We start from the raw sequence: 16,792 nt of genomic DNA, 5'->3' as shown, positions 1-16,792 counted from the left end.
TGTTGAAACTTCAAATTATAAAACAAATATAATTGCTTTCAAATCAAATATTAACTCTCATGCCAAACGTATTTACTTGTGTGTTTCCATATGTGCGGGGTGAAAAGGAAAAGAATGGTGAAAAATATATTGAAAGTATGATTCTATAGAGTGCGAAGTGAAAAATTTATAAATAAAAAACATTTATATCGTTATATAAAAGAGATTCTATAAAAATATTCGTCATTTAATTTTAATAAAAAAAATTAAAATTAAAATACATTAATATCTTTATACAAAAGAGATTTTGGGTGTGTTTCTTTGATTTTGAGAGAAAATGTAAAAATAAATTTATATAGATTTGAATAAACAGATACATGTGGTTAAAAAACAAATAAACCATAACCGTGCATATCAACAAGAGTAAACTGATAAAAGGGTAATAAATCCGTGGAATCAAACAGCAGAATTACGGTAATTGCAGGTCCTCAGTTCAGAAATATACTCAAGTGTTGAAAACATAAAATCAAGTGTTCGGAATGCTAACATAATACGCAAAATAACAGTGAGAAATGACAGAAACCGCAGCTGGCAAAAGCAACAATGAGAAATGACAGCGCATATGCTACTCACCTAGCAGATGTAGCCGTGAGAGATGGCAGAAACTTGCAGAAATCACTGACCTAGCAAAGTAGCATTGAGAAACGAGAGCAGACAAGAACTACCAAATCACGGGTTCGTTCAACCGGCGTCCAATCTCATAGGAGAGAAAGGCATCAATGGCAGCGTACTGAACCTGTTCACCGGTGAGCCAACGATTATCCCAGAAACTCCTGGATATCCTCTGCGGCTTCTCAACATCCACGCCTAGAACATGGACGCACAAGGTCTTCAGCCCAGCCTGCCTCAGATGAGGGCAACGCCAAATCTTATCCGCCGCCAGAGAACGAAGGTCACACACGTTCGCCACGTGGAGGTCATAGTCTCGAAGAAGTTTCTCGGCGTCATCGCGTATCCCAACGCCGAAGAAGGTAACATTAGGGTTTTGGAGCAAGGAAGCCAGGGAGCGGGGAATGTAAGGAGAGTGGATAATCTGGAAGACGAGGCAGGCGTGACCCACGCAGAGTTGGAGGGTGGCTACGGGGTTCTGCATGTTGGCCCGGGTGTTGGGCCGCCACTCAACGTCCAGGCCCACCATGAGGCCCTGGCGACGGCCGGCGTTTCTGGAGAGCCACCTCTCGACTTGGGAGGGGTGGTGGGTGACAAGGGTGTGGATGTTGTGGTTTTGGAAAGTGACGTCGTATAGGTTGTAGGTGTTGTTGCGGAGGTTGTGATCCACCACGTTTGTAGTCGCCACGGGGTTGGACCGGTTTCGCATCCAAATCGGCACGCCGTTTTCGTCTAACAACTCTATCATGGTTACTAAAATGCAGAGAATCAGAGAAGGAGAGAGGGTTTTGATTTTGGAGTGTATGCGTGACCAAGAAAGAAGATGAACAGTCTTTCTATTTCTTCCAGCAGACTTGAATACTACGGTTTTATACAGTTTCTTTCTTCTTCTTTTTTTAGGGTTGTATATATTTTTCGTTTCCGTTTTCAAGATTTGAACGTTACGTTTCAAAACATACTCTTCCTAAATTACGTAGAAGTTTTCATAATTTATTAATATTCTTTTTCCTTTAGAAAACAAGACTTATAAGAATTTGTTTTTAAATATATGGATTGATATGAGAAAGCAAAATTTAGATAGAGATATCTAATAAATGAGGAGAATTTTAATATATGAATTTAAAGAAATTAAATTCATATGAACATAATTAAGTATTATAAATATGATATATAATGAGTTATACAATTTCTTTAACTAAATAACGGTTATATATATAATTTAATTACACTTTATTTTAATAATATAAATAATATAAATAATATTTAATTATATTTAACGCTAATAATGTAAAGTCCATTTATTTCTCTGTCCTAATAATTAAGGGACTGCCCCAATCTGTTGGACCTAAGGCCAGTCCAGGAAGTGCCCAAAACACCTAAACCTAACCCTAACCCTCATTCTACTAACTTTCAGAGAAGATTGTTCCTCTACCCCTTGCAGCTGAACGTAGAGCTCTACTAGGGCATCCTCCAAGCAACCGTTGTTTCACTCTAAGGTCTCATTCGGGTAAGTTGAACTTAGACTTTACCCTTCTCTTTCCATTCCTGTGCCTTAGTCTCTGTTGGGTTGAATCTAAAACAGTAGGCTTAGTAATACAACTGTGTTCCAGTTTTACTGCACTGGTTTGAGTCGCCGTACTTTCCCCTCTTCTCAGTGAACTTCAGTGCTCCCATTCAAGGTAAGGGAAGCTAGCGTTTACTGTTCTTGTAGTACTTTGTTGCTTGCTTTATTGTTGTTTCATGAGTTGTATGTGTGTATACTGTTTGGGTTCGCATGGGAATGGATTGAATAATGTATTGGTTGGGTGTACTACCATGTATGCGTGAACAGGGGGCGAGAGCTGATATTTTCGTCCAAGTGAGCCCATCTCGCCTAGGCGAGAATATTAGAAGCTCGCCCAGACTTTTCTGCTCGAACCTTCGGCCAGGCGAGGGGCTGCATTTTGAGTGACAGACTGTCTCGCTCAGGCGAGACAGCCTCGCCTAAGCGAGAATCTGTGAGGTTGCCTAGAGCCACTGTTGTAGTCTCGCCTAAGCGATAGTCTGCAGCTTGAGCGAGAGCACCCCTCTCGCCTGAGCGAGGACTTCCAACTTGAGCGAGACCTAGCTTGGGTTTTTGCTATGCTTCGTTTCATGAGTATTATTGGTTGATTGATTGGCTGGTTCGTTGATTTATTTTATAAAGGGGATGGATATGCATGTACTATGTATGATATGGGTGGAAACTACTGAATTGGAAATGAGCTTGGCATGAGATATGATTAGTGGTTGGTCATGTATGATAAATGATATGTAAATGGTATGCATGGGAACTTCATGATTGGTTGATAATGTATGAGTAAGGTTTGTATAGGACGTAATCCCATGACCCATGTAGCGGGGCTTGTGGTGGTGCCTCATCATATGGACATAATTTCGTGGGCCCTTCTAGGGGGAGTTCACGGTGGTGCCTCAACTATTGGACCTAATTTCATGAACCTCGAGGTGAGAGTTCACGGTGGTGCCTCGAGATCAGAACGTAATTCCACGAGGGTAACGTGGTGGTGCCTCAAGGCCAGGACGTAATTCCACGAAGGCCACGTGGTGGTGCCTCTTGTAAGGGTGTAATTCCGCGAAGGCCTCGTGGTGACGCCTCACTACTAGGACGTAATTTCACTGTCTCGTGGTGGTGCCTCATTGAGCGTATCCGGATAGTCAAGTCTTGGTGTCTTATATGGTTTGGTGTCTCATATGTGGATGTCTGCCATTTATGCTTGAATATGAAATTGTATGTTGAGTGTATGATATGAGAACTTTTTCACTAGCTTACCCTTTGCTTGTTTGTATGATTGTGTGTGATTTCTTCCTTTGCGATGATCATCAACCTTGTTGATGTGAGCAGATGTGAGGACCTCTGGCAGTGGTAGTAATATAGATGTTGCGGTTTGATGATATCTTGGACGACTATCAGGCTCACTATGGGGGCCTCAGCGTTTGGAGTTTAGTAGTAGTAGTAGTAGTTTCTCTCGCTCTTGGCGAGTTTTTGTACCTCGTTTAGGCCTGTGGAGCCTCTTCCTTTTGTTATGGATATGTTGGGATACTGTGCACGTCATATTCCGTTTTTCCGCACTCTCTGAATATTTAATATATGTGGTGTTTATTTAAATTGATTTTATCTATTTAATTGGGACGTTACAAATAATATGAATTAAAGATAAACATTATTATGTATGGATGCTGAAATTTGTTAAACTTGTTGATATTAAATATTTTAAAATATATTTTATATGTATTTTATATTTTGAAATATTAAGATTGTGTTTAGATTGAAGAGTAGAAAACAAGGCGTGTAAAAGGAAAAGAAAAAAGTAAAAGAATGGAAAGTAAAGAAAAATAATAGAAAAATGGCGTGAAGAATTAAATTACTGTAGTATTTTTTAAAAATTATAACAATATTTATAAAATGGCTAAATTAATTTATATTGTTATAATATAATTTTGCTTAAATATTGAATTCTGATTTAATTATCAAACCGAGGCGTAAAAAGTAAAAAACTAAATGGAGCGATTTATAATAATGTTCATAGATTTATGAATAATCATTAAGTCATTCAAATTTAATCAAACATAAACATACAAAAATCATATAAACTACATATAGATTTATATAATAAAGGATATTCATGGAATATGCACCGATGCCTCCTAGAATTTATTAAGTATACACTATAAAAGACTAACATTCGATGTGAACAATCATGATTATGAGTTATTGTAGTTCATATTCTTACATATGTACATGTAACCGTGTGTAAGAACCTCCTTTAACACCTTCTCACTATTTGATGTATGAGTCTATGAGATTAAATATATTTTTGGTCTTTTAATTAATATTGAAAATGAAATTGGTCTTTCTTTAAAACTTTAGACTAATTTAGTCTTGTATCATTACAAATGCGTGGATTTAATTTTTTTAATTAAATTTTGTTAAGTTTATTTGATGTTTCAAATGTGTTTCATGATAATATTTGAGTTGTTCAAAATAACATTTGAGTTGTTTACTTTGACATATTTTTGCTTCAATGTTAAATGAGAAACATGTAAGACCCAATATTTCTGCCCTTATGTTTAAGGGCTGCCTCAGATCTAATTGGGCCTAGGGGCTGGCCCATAAGGAGCCAAAGACCCTAAACCAGCCTAACACTCTCACTCCCATCTCACTTTCAGAAAACATTTGTCCTCAAACCCCTTCGTTCTCAACGGAAGCTCTGTTAGGGTTTGATCCTTAGCCTTCGTCAAGGTTGCTCAAGCTCTTTCGACCCCACGTAAGTTACTCCTTAGCTCATACTAGATTTCTCCTGGTCTTATTTTCGTGTTTACCCTGAGGCTTATCTCAATACCCTTGTTCTGTTCCATTCTGCTATTTTTCCAGCTTCTAAGTTTGTTCTTTGAGTTGTGGTGCTCCGCTGTTGGTGTCGAGGCCTTGCACTAGCTCATTCCAGGTAAGGGAAGCTAGAACCTAATCTTGTATTCGTCCTTTTCACTGTTTGGCTGTTGTACTACGATTATGTGGTTGATATGATGTCCTGGATGCGTGAAATGCTTTAGTATGTTATTCTTGGCTTGGTATGAATGGTTGTCGCAGGAAAACAGTGACGAGACCTGATAATCTCGCCCAGGCGAGATGAGCAGAGGCTCACCCATACTTTTTACGCGAGGGGTTGCTCAGGCGACCAGCTCAGTTTTGAGCGAGCCAGTGTCTCGCTCAGGCGAGGGGAGTCTCGCCTAAGCGAGAATGCGCAGAGGCCGTTGTGTTGTGTGTGTCGAGCTCTCGCCTAGGCGGAGGGAGCCCGCTTGAGCGAGAGTCCTTCTCACTTAAGCGAGATCCTCCAGCTTGAGCGATGAGCTGGGCGAGAATGCGTCCTGAATTGGGTTCCCTCTTTGCTTGAATGTTTAGCTGGTACTTGTATAAGTTATTGTATGATGGCTTAATGGGAATGTTTATGCATGATTGGGAGAGGGTTTTATGTGTGAATCATAAGTTTGACATAATCTTTATATGAATTATACTCGAGAGGTTGAATATATGTATATATGTGGTCACGAGTTTGACATGAGCAACAATGGACATGATGGTTTGTAATCCAATGGCATGGCTTTGGTATGAGGAGAAACTCTTTACTCAAGGTTGAGAATGACGAGTTGTTATTGATTCAACGTATGATAAATAAGGATTGGTTACGAATGAGGGGATGAGGTTCCTATGTATGATATATGTATCTGTTACTTGGCTGTTGTGTATGTTTGTCGTGTGGTCAGTACGTAATTCCTTGAAGTCTCTAGGTGGAACTTCAGGGTCGTGCTTCAGTGGTCGGGACGTAATTTCATGGCCCCTGTTAATGGGTGTCCATGGTGGTGCCCCATCTATATAACTTGGTAAGGATTCAAGGTAAGGATCGCATTCTGACACTCTAAGGAGTTAGTTAGTCTCACTTAGAGCGGACTGACTCTTGTGGTGAGAGTAGCAGGAGGCCTGAAACTCATTAAGGGCTAACCTTGTGTGTGAGGGAAATTGATTCATTGTAACACTTGTAACACATAGCTCGGGGGTGAGCAGAGGTATCCACCACAAGCGCAAGCATCCGCTGAATCCGACCAGGTTATATGTATCCGGATGAGTCGAGTCTTAGTGTATTGTTTTGGAAGGTCATAACATGCTTGGGTGATGTATGTATAATTGACTGTGAAAGCATATCTGATTGCATGATAAAACCACTTTTGGCTCTAGCTTACCCTTTTATTTTGTTGTGTGTCCTGTTGTGTGGTACTCTCTTTTGCGATGATCATCAACTTGTTGATGTGAGTAGATGCGAGGAACACCTGTGGTCAACAGGGAGGTGATGGTTCCGCTGCTTAGCCTTTGGGTTGACTTCTGCCTTTGGGCTCTTCATTTAGGGCTAAGGCCCATGTATTGTTTTCTCCGGGAATTTGTTTAAGTCATTTCACTCTCTTACTTTACTTTGTACATGGCATCGTGGTGTATCTCTTTTATTCATCCTCTAAGCAATTGAGATATTTGTAAGAGTGATGTTATACTCTTTTATCCTCGCTTCTTATATTATATTGTGTGACATATCCTTTATTTAGCTTTATTAAATAAATGGGATGTTAGATTAATGGTATCAGAGTAGTTCGTCCTTAGGATGACCTGAGGTTGTGGGTTTGTCATGCCTCGCAAGCGTAAGTTGTCAAGTCTAGTCGGGTTTGTCAGTGAAACCAAAAGTTGTAAGAACAGAAAATGCCTTGATAGAGTAATGAGGGTGCACATTCATGACTAGATTAAAGGTTGTTTTCCTTTCGTAATTCTAATGGTTTGGGGAAAGGAGGGTGACAGACAAAAAGGGGTTCGTTGTCTGTAAGTGATAGATTGTTGCTTTGTATGATGTAGTTTGTCCTGCCGCGCCTCTGTGCTTTGTGTCTAGTGTCTACGGAGATAAGGGAATCCAAATTCGATGGTTATACCAATTTAGTCCTTCATCTTTACAAATGCGTGAATTTAGTTCTTCTTACCAAATTTTGTTAAGTTTATTTGACATTTTAAACATATTTTATGATAATATTTGAGTTAACATTGAAGCGAAAATGTATCAAACGGTGTAAACAATTCAAATACTATCATGAAATACGCTTAAAACGTTAGATAAATTTAACAAAATTTGGTTAAAAAGACTAAATTCATGCATTTTTAAATATGAATGACTAAATTGGTCAAAAGTTTTGAAGAGGACTAATTCCAAATTTCACTTAAACTTGAGGGACAAAAACATATTTAACTCAAAAAAAAGAAAAAAAAAAATAAATTTAGCATAAGTAAAATTTTAACATTTGAATGAAAATCTCATCAAATCATGGTTAAGTTAGTAGTGTTGTGACGATAAAAAAAATTCTAATTAATTATTTATTATTATTATTTTTAACAATATACTTATAAAATTTAAAGAAAAAGTTTTACAATAATATCTAATTATACTTAAAATATTCATATATATATATACAATAATGTATGCATCTTATATCCACACCGTTTAGTACATCCTATATTTCCAATACTACAAGAGGAAGAAATGTTATTTATTTACAGTTTCCCCTCATATACTGGTTTCCAAACAGGTGGAGGAAAAAGATTATGGATAAAATTGACTTGGACTGTTGGGTAAATAGAGGTAACTCCGATTTGTCCTTTGATGACAATTGGCACATTTGGAACAGAGAGAAAAGTAATAGTAGAGTTTCTCGTTCCCTTAAATGTTACAGAATTATTCACTGCATTGGTTTGCCATGCATTCCCCATGAAAACAACCACAATGTCAACGAAGAAGGGATCAGACATGTTTGGAGCGACCATCTATGATAAGGTTATAAAATTTTATTTTTCACACACAATCATAAAATAGGGAAGTGAGACAAATATCACATAAAAAAATATACAACATATCATAATAAGATAAAATGAAATGAAAATTCTCCCAAATCCATAAAACTGGATTTTATCATACTTTATAAAGATATTGATTAATTTTGGATAAATGAGCTCATGGCCAACAAAATTACTCAAGAACATCTCATCTTGAGTAATACTAATTTGTTTAAATCTCCAAGATTATATCTCCAAGTACAATAATCAAATTTTTATTTATCATAAATTTTATTTCAATATTAAACCATATAATTATATAAATAAATAGATAGGATAAATGAATAATTAAAATAAATATAAATAAATAAAAAGGACCAATATGTAATTGAAGATAAATATAAATAAGTAAATGAGAATAAATATAAATTGAATAAATAGAACTCGTGCATAACTAGAGATGAATATAAATAAATAAGATGAATATAAATAAATAAGTAGAAAGGAGAACTAAATATAAATTAGAATGAGATTAGGGACACCTCACTTAAAGGTAAATATAAAAATAATTATGAGGAGATAAAGAAAACTAAAAGTCAAAAGATAGAATGATAAATGTCTCATTTCCTCACTTTAGATTCAAAAAGGTTTGAATAAATGCACGATTCAACTCTGATTTCTACGATTCAACTCTGATTTCTACTTTGAGTCTCACTATTACGTTTCCCTTTTTCTAATGTGCTTCTCTAATCGTTGTTTTTCCTCATATGGCTTTTAGTGCACTATCCTCTTTATATAGAGGCTTTGAAGATTCAACCATTAAATTCATCCAATTCTATCTTAGATTTGCTACAGAGGAATAAGAATCTTATTAATTGAAATTCTATCTGTTATTGAAGGTTGTCCTGCATCATCTAGAGATAAACTTGTATTATATATCTAGATATATTTTTAAACGTAACATAATCTATTACATAATGTTTATAACGTGATATATATATATATATATATATATATATATATATATATATATATATATATATATATATATATATATAAATGCATAATAAAGACAACAAAAAGGTGAATAAAAAATTGAGGTCCCAAAAATTGAATAGAAAGATTGATTTTTCTTATATGACTTCTTCATCCGCATCCTCTATTTTTCCACTTTATGATATTCATCGAGTTTATGATCATTGGCCTTGAAAATCATTGGTAACTTTATCTTTACAAATTTGTAATAACAAAAGGTCCATCCACCAAAAACAACGTTTACCAGCTATGGGGCTTAGGTAAGAGTTAAACAAAAACACATGTTAGTAAACTTTGAATTCTTTCCTCAAGATCATATTTTCATTAAAACACTTGACTGGATTTTGATTCATAATGAACTTGCGAATCATTTCATCAATATAAAATCAACACAAATATAAATCATTCTAAACATAATGTAGCTTTACTTTTAAGTTTAGAAATCTGTGATATAATACAAGTGAATTCACTGGTAGGAGGAGCGTATTGGAACTAAAAAGAGGCGATCCCTGACCATGGTGCTTTTTCAAATAACGTGACGTTTCTGTAATAGTAGCGTTTGGCTGAACAGGAAGATAAACGGAGAATTAATTACTTACTACATTTTGGCTTTAATTTGCAAATTCAAAAACGAAATTATTTGACCGTCCTGGAGTTTAATACATGGAAATTTATAAGTTGTCGTAATTCAAACTTTGTTCAAATATAATTCAAAGCAAAATACCTAGAACAAGAAAAAACCCTAGGAACTCAAACGTCGTCCAATCTCAAAGGAGACAAAAGCATCAATAGCAGCATACTGAACCTGTTCATCACTGAGCCACCCATTGTCCCACGTACTCTTAGTGATCTTCTTGGGCTTATCAACCTCCAGGACCAACACCCTCAGGCCCAGCTTCTTGAGTCCAACTCTGTTCAACTCAGGGTCACCGAGCTTCTCGACAGCGAGGGAGCGAAGTTCGATGACGTTGGGTACGCGGAGAGAGCGGTCTTCTCGAAGCTTCTGAACGTCGTCTTGGATCCCAACACCCACAAAGGTGCGGTTGGCGTCTTCGAGGAAGGAAACGAGGGAAAGAGGAATGAAGGGAGCGTGAAGTATTTGAAAGACAAGGCAGCGACGGCCCACGCAGAGTTGGAGGGTGGCCACTGGGTTGTTCATGTCTCGGCGGAAGTTGGGGCGCCACTCGATGTCCAGGCCGACAAGGAGAGTACTTCGGCGGCGGTGGCGGCGGAGGATATCAGAGATCCAGGAGTGGACTTCGGAGGGGCTGGAAGTGAGGAGGGTGAGGATGGTGTCGGAGTGGAAGGTGACGTTGTAGAGGTTGTGGTGTGAGATATTCAACGGAGGTGTGCGGTTTCGGTTTCCCATGCTTCTTGGCTAGTTCTATTGCACCACTGTTGTGGTGACCAAGAAGAGATGTTATATATAGAGAGAAAAGGAGTGAGTGACTTTTCATTTTCAAGTGAAGGGGGGAAGAGGGATGCTGATAAGCATGCGTGAATGCATGATGAAGACGATCAGCGCTCCTTTCCAATAGAGTTTACTTTAAGGATAAGAAATAGATCATATTTTTACCTTTTTAATCTATTATTTTATTCTAAAATATTATTAATATTTTACTGTTAAAAGACTTGTTAGACGGTTGTTTTAAAAATATTAGGCTTAAATGGTCTTTTGGTCCTAGTTTAGGACGACTTTTTTCACTTTGGTCCTACTTTTGAAAATGTTTTCAATTTGGTCCTACTTTTCGTAATTTTGTTTCAATGAACTCCTTTTCGTTAACTCCGTCTAAATAGTTAACGGAACAGTGCCAGCGTGGTGATTATGTGTGACGTGGATACTGTTCAGTGACGTGTCCGTTTGCACTATGCTGACCATTTCATTGAAAATGTGGATTTGTTTAGGGTTAATCTCTGATTAAATTGGGTTTAGGTTTAGGGATTTCGTCGTCACACTTTGAAATTGTGGATTTGGGGGTCCAATTAGGGATTTCGTCATCCCTCTTTGAACTTGTGGATTTGGGGCTCGCATTAGGGATTCTGGCATCCAATTTCGTCGCTCATCTTTGCTCAATCGCTGCGGAGGGAAAAGCGATCTCATCGTGAAGGTATGTCGTGCTTTAGGTTATTACTGATTGTCAGAATTGATTGGGTTTAGTGTTAATGATTAGGGTTTTGTATAATCGGTGCTGCATTGTTTATTGTTTTCGCTGGTGACCCACCATTTTTAATTGCTTCTGTTGTCGCTATTTGTGGTGGGTGGGTTTCATGGTTACTTGTCGGTTTGTCGGTTTGTCGGTTATAGAAAGCGTATTTGTTCCCCCCATTTAAACATTGTTTACCATTTGCAGGTTTTTTTGTGTGTTTTTTTGTGTTTCCAATGTCTGATGAAAGGTTTGAGGTTGTGGTCCACCACCGTGGTGAATTTGCTAAAAATGAGTGGTGTAAGTATGTTGGTGGAGAAACTACTCATTGGTCATGCGATCCTGACCACTGGAGTTATTTCGAAATATTGGGGTCTCTTAAGGAAATGGGGTATCATAGCGTAAAGGGATTATGTTATTGTGTGGAGATGTTGTTGCACCCTTTGAATGATGACAGGGGTGCACTTAATATGCTTCATATCGCAAGACATTACGATGAAGTGCATATGTTTGTTGTGCATGGAGTTGATGAGGCCCAGGTAGATGATAATATAGTGGAACCTGAAGGAGATGATGGGAGACCTGTAGAGAGTGGAGAAAACAGTCATGTTGTTAGTGAATTTGAGGTACTAGGAACTGAGATTGTAGTCTGGTCTGCTCCACCTGAAGATGTAACTTCTGCTCCAGTTGATGATGCTAGGAACGAAGACACTGAAATTGGATCAGATGAAGGTGAAGTGGTTGACAGTTTAAGGAGGTGTGGTGAAGAAGAAGTGGGAGTTAAGAATGTGGGCACAGGTGAAGAAGAAGTTGGAGGTGAGAATGTGGGCACAGGTGAAGAAGAAGTTGGAGGTAAGAATGTGGGCACAGGTGAAGAAGAAGTTGGAGGTGAGAATCTGGGTACAGATGAAGCAGAAGTTGGAGGTGAGAATCTGGGTACAGGTGAAGCAGAAGTTGGAGTTGAGAATGTGGGTACAGGTGAAGCAGAAGTTGGAGTTGAGAATTTGGGTACAGTTGAAGCAGAAGTTGGAGTTGATAAAGGGCTGGATAATGAAAGGGATTGTGATGATGAAAGGGTTGAGGTTGATAGTTGGATTGATTCTGATGCAGACTGTATAGGAGATAGTGATGGAGACGAATGGGGTTGTGGTAATGGAGGTACTGAAGGCGTAGTTGATGTAGAAATAGATGTTGATTATGGTCAAGGCGAAGTTGGTCCTAGTTCACAAAACCATGATAGTGAAGATAGTGCAAGTGAATCAGAAAATGATGGTAGGAGTAGAGATAGAGGACTGTCTGATAATAGTTGGGAGTCAGAAGAGTTATGTAGCATTGAAGGCAGTGGTAGTGAGACAGAACATGATGGGATGAGTGGTTATTTTGGTACATTTAAGAAGCCTAAGTCCATGGCTGATTACAAATGGGAGGTGGGGACAACCTTTGTGGACAAGGAACAATTTGTTGATGGGGTACGAACGTATGCTGTTCATGCTGGTAGGAACTTGAAGTTTGACAAAAATGACAAGGAAAGAGTGCGGGTGAGATGTTTAGGGGCGCAAGGAAAGTGCGACTGGTCCCTTTATTGTGGATTTCTGGTTTCTTGTCAAACATGGCAGCTTAGGAAAGTTCAAAACCGTCATAAGTGTAGCAGAGAATTTAGTATAAATTTGATGAATTCAAAATGGTTGAGTAAAACCTTAGACAAGACATTAATAGAGAATCCTAATTTGAAGCCGGTTGATATACGTAATAAAGCTGCAAGGAAATGGAATACAAAGGTGTCAGTTTCAATGGCTCATAGGGCAAAGCAACTAGCAGCGAATTTCGTCTTGGAATTTATTTTATTAAAGCTTTAAATGTGAAGGTTGGTTGTGTTGTATTCTTCCCAATTTGAATTTGAATTTCGTTATATTATCACCAAAGAATCACTATGATTTCGTAAGTTGATTTAATCTAAAAGAACATTAATCTTAATAAAAAAAGTTAATGGCCAAATTATACGATACAAAAATCTCAAACAAACCAATATTTATTTGAATTTAATTAGATGAACTCTAATATTAGTAATTAAGCAAATTAATCATAAATAATAATACATAATATTCTGTTATTAAAACAAATTAAAATCACTCTCTTATATAACTGTAAATAGTTATAACAATTAAATACATCAAATTAAGAAAAAAGAGTATATTTTTATTGTTTATAATGGGATGACAACGGAATTTCAAAAAAAACATTAACAAAATTGATTAATGAAACTTACGAGATTATATTGCACAATATATCTACGTTTAAATTTAGTAATAGTATACAAATATATATTTCATTTTAATATATTATATAAGTATAAGATTTAATCATAAATGTTATAATATAATCATTTTATTTTATTATGCATCAGTAATAATAAACGTTAATGTAATAAGATTTTATTATTTATCCTCATCTGAAATATAAAAAAATACTTAACATTACAAAATAAGCATTTAAGGTAACAATGAAGCTACTTGCCATAAATTATCTTACAAAACGTACTTAAAAAATGTCCAAATTATAATATTTAAATACATAGATTATGGAACTTAAATATTTAAATATAAACTATAGCAAAATATTTAAACGAAATAAAGAATTTGCACGTTTAAATATTGATTAATCTAATAATCAATAGTCAATAGATAATGGAAGATTTGATGACATGGAATAAATGAAATCAATAAAATTGATGCTAAAATGGTGTAATTGAAATAAAAATTTTGTACGTTTAAATATTGGTCGTGACCATGCATTCAAAATAATTTAATGATTCATATTTAATGTAAAAATATTTGTTCAAACTACATTGAAGGTAATGCTTTTATATTTAACATAATAAGAACTATTTACAGTTTTGCAAGATTTATATTTGGACCAAAATCATTTAATGTAAAGTTTATCATTGTTCAAAAATCCAAGATTTAATAAATATGAAAGATCGCACCACATTGAAAATCTAAAGTTATCACTACTCAATAAACTGCACGACTTCTAATGAAAAGATTTTGAAACGTATTTGCATAACATCTATATAATGAATACGAGATTTGAATAAATGTGTGTATAAATTTTTGTAATTATTATTTGCACTACTCCAAAGAATTATCATTGCACCACTTGTCTAGATAATTGAACTGCTCCATTAATTTGAACTGTTCGGAATCAACGTGTTCTGATGATTCAACTTATTGAGATTTAAATATTAAAATAATCCATTAATCTCTTTTGATATCCGAATATGGTGCACCTTTGTATAAATATTTTTTCAATATTATTTTCACTGTTCAAGATAATTATCATTGCACCAATCCAGATAATCATCATTGCACTGGTCTAGATATTTCAACTACTCCATTTATTGTTTCATCTCCAACATGCTTTCATGATTCAACTTATTCAGATTAAAATATTCAAAAGATACATTTATTTCTCTTAACATTTCACACTTCATTTACGTATTTATGTCTCTCTTCTCGGTTTGATCATCATTGCACTACTTCAGATATTGTTCAATCTCTCTCTCACGCTTTCATCATTTAACATTTTCGGATTCCAACACTTAAAAAAGAACCTGAAAATGATATTCAAAAAATACATTTTAAGAAAGACTTGAAAACTTCATTTTTATATTTAATTTACCAAACCAAGTCTTTGTCATCATCTATTTCCAAATTTGGTTGATTAATAATTATTTTTGTTATTTATTTCTAAATATTATTTAGTATTTATATTCAATAAAAACATATTCCAAATAAAATAATTTTATAAATCAAGTAATTAATATATTATTACAAATTTAGTAAATGGTTTCGTATTCCAAGATTAAAACCGTTTACATTTACCAATTCATTAATAAATATTTATTAAATGGTTTACATAAATAACTCATAAATAGTTTCATATTCCAAGATTATAATTGTTTCGATTTCATTGCAAATAAACGTAATCCAAGATAATGTGCAAGTTATGACTGCTCATGAAACAATGCAACTATCTTTGTACAACTAAATTACTAAATGTGAGCGTATTCCAAGACACAATGTGTATGTACTCAATGTACATTTAAAAAAAAAATAAAATAAAATGTGTATGCCCATTAAGAATTGTTTATTATAAATTTAATGTCTATATCGATAACAATACCTGCATTTTTTTTTGTTTAAAATGTTAACATCAATCTTACATTATGTTTGTAATTTTGTTTAAGTTGATTATTCATGTGTGGACATTACTTTTGCACGAGACCAAAGTTCTCAATATTCCTATATTTTATTTTAACAACAATTTGTACATATGCATTTCATTTTAATATAATATATAACTCAATGCATTTCACAATATGTTTGCATTTTTCCATTTTTCTTTAAATTGATTATTCATATGTAGACAATACTTTTGTACGAGACAAAAGTTCACAATATACCAATATTTTATTTTAATAACGATATGTAATATGTACGAAACAAAAGTTCACAAGACACCTGATTACTATACCTTGCCGCCAAAATCACACCCTTCAGATTTATTCTCAAATGTAGTCATTTCAATATTTCAATATAAATTAAGTATAACTATAAACTATGTATTTTGTAACTGTGGATTATATCAATATATAATGAACATAATCAATGATCTTGAATAATTAGACAATAAAGTAGATTGTCATAATTAGCCAAAATCTAAATGATATATTTATAAATCTACATAAATTATATCAATAATAACAAAACTTTAATTTTTAACTAATATAATATATAATATTTAAACAAAATACCTATAACAACAATAACACAAAAACAAAAAAATACCCGTGCGTATGCTAATTTGTTAATATAAGATGTATAATTTTTAATTATTATTTAAGGGATAACATTAGAAAAATAATCAATCAAAAAATAACTCAAATTGATAAGAATTTAGGTAAAAATAAGACAAAACTAGGGACTACTTGTACCATGAATCAAATTCTTTTATTGTGAATAAAAGATTTTAAAAATAAAACAAATATGATTTGAAATTGTGTGAAAATGTTTCTTTATCCCAGAAAACTTATAATAATCATCCTTTGCCACCATTTGAACTTTAAAAAAAAAATAGGATTTTTTTTTCAAATTACGTTGAACAAATGTTACACTAACACCGAGGGATGACATAATATTTCATCTGGTTTGTCCACTTAATGATTCAATCAATACTAAAAAAAGAAAAAGAAAAAAGATTGAAAAGAAAAAACGATTTGGTTATGATAAGAAAACAACAAAAAGAGAGAAGCAAAAGTTGAAGAAAAAGAATAAAAAGTAAAAATAGAAAAAGAAAATGAAAAGGCGAATAGTCAAATTGATGCTATATTATTGAAAGAACCTTGTTCCAAATAAATTTGATCCGAAACTTTTTCACCTCAATCAAGTTAACTCTGTTTTATAAAAGTTCTAAAAATAAATTAAACCTTAATATTAATTCATTTGATATAAAAAGATATTATCTTGATTCTCTCTCATGATAATATAATGAAGAACTTAAAAGACTAAAAAAA

At 34.5% G+C, this 16,792-nt stretch overlaps 2 protein-coding genes across 2 annotated transcripts; both read right to left on the bottom strand.

Moving 5' to 3' along the window:
* Nucleotides 1-496: 496 nt before the first annotated feature.
* LOC114184347 (3'-5' exonuclease-like) lies at nt 497-1,466 on the bottom strand. The gene has a single exon (XM_028071657.2). It carries the CDS (start codon nt 1,394-1,396, stop codon nt 701-703), a length of 696 nt encoding a protein of 231 aa, XP_027927458.2. The 5' UTR covers nt 1,397-1,466; the 3' UTR covers nt 497-700.
* An 8,296-nt stretch (nt 1,467-9,762) lies between these two features.
* LOC114184346 (3'-5' exonuclease-like) lies at nt 9,763-10,445 on the bottom strand. Its single transcript, XM_028071656.2, has one exon. The coding sequence runs from the start codon at nt 10,443-10,445 to the stop codon at nt 9,819-9,821; it is 627 nt and encodes a 208-aa protein (XP_027927457.2). The 3' UTR covers nt 9,763-9,818.
* Between the last annotated feature and the right edge of the window lie 6,347 nt (nt 10,446-16,792).

The sequence above is a fragment of the Vigna unguiculata genome, chromosome 5, assembly GCF_037176805.1.
Source record: "Vigna unguiculata cultivar grain cowpea cultivar isolate G323 ecotype 2 chromosome 5, ASM3717680v1, whole genome shotgun sequence".
Classification (NCBI taxonomy): Eukaryota; Viridiplantae; Streptophyta; class Magnoliopsida; order Fabales; family Fabaceae; genus Vigna; species Vigna unguiculata.
The sequence above is the reverse complement of the archived record's forward strand: the minus strand, read 5'-3'. Positions and strand labels throughout refer to the sequence as shown.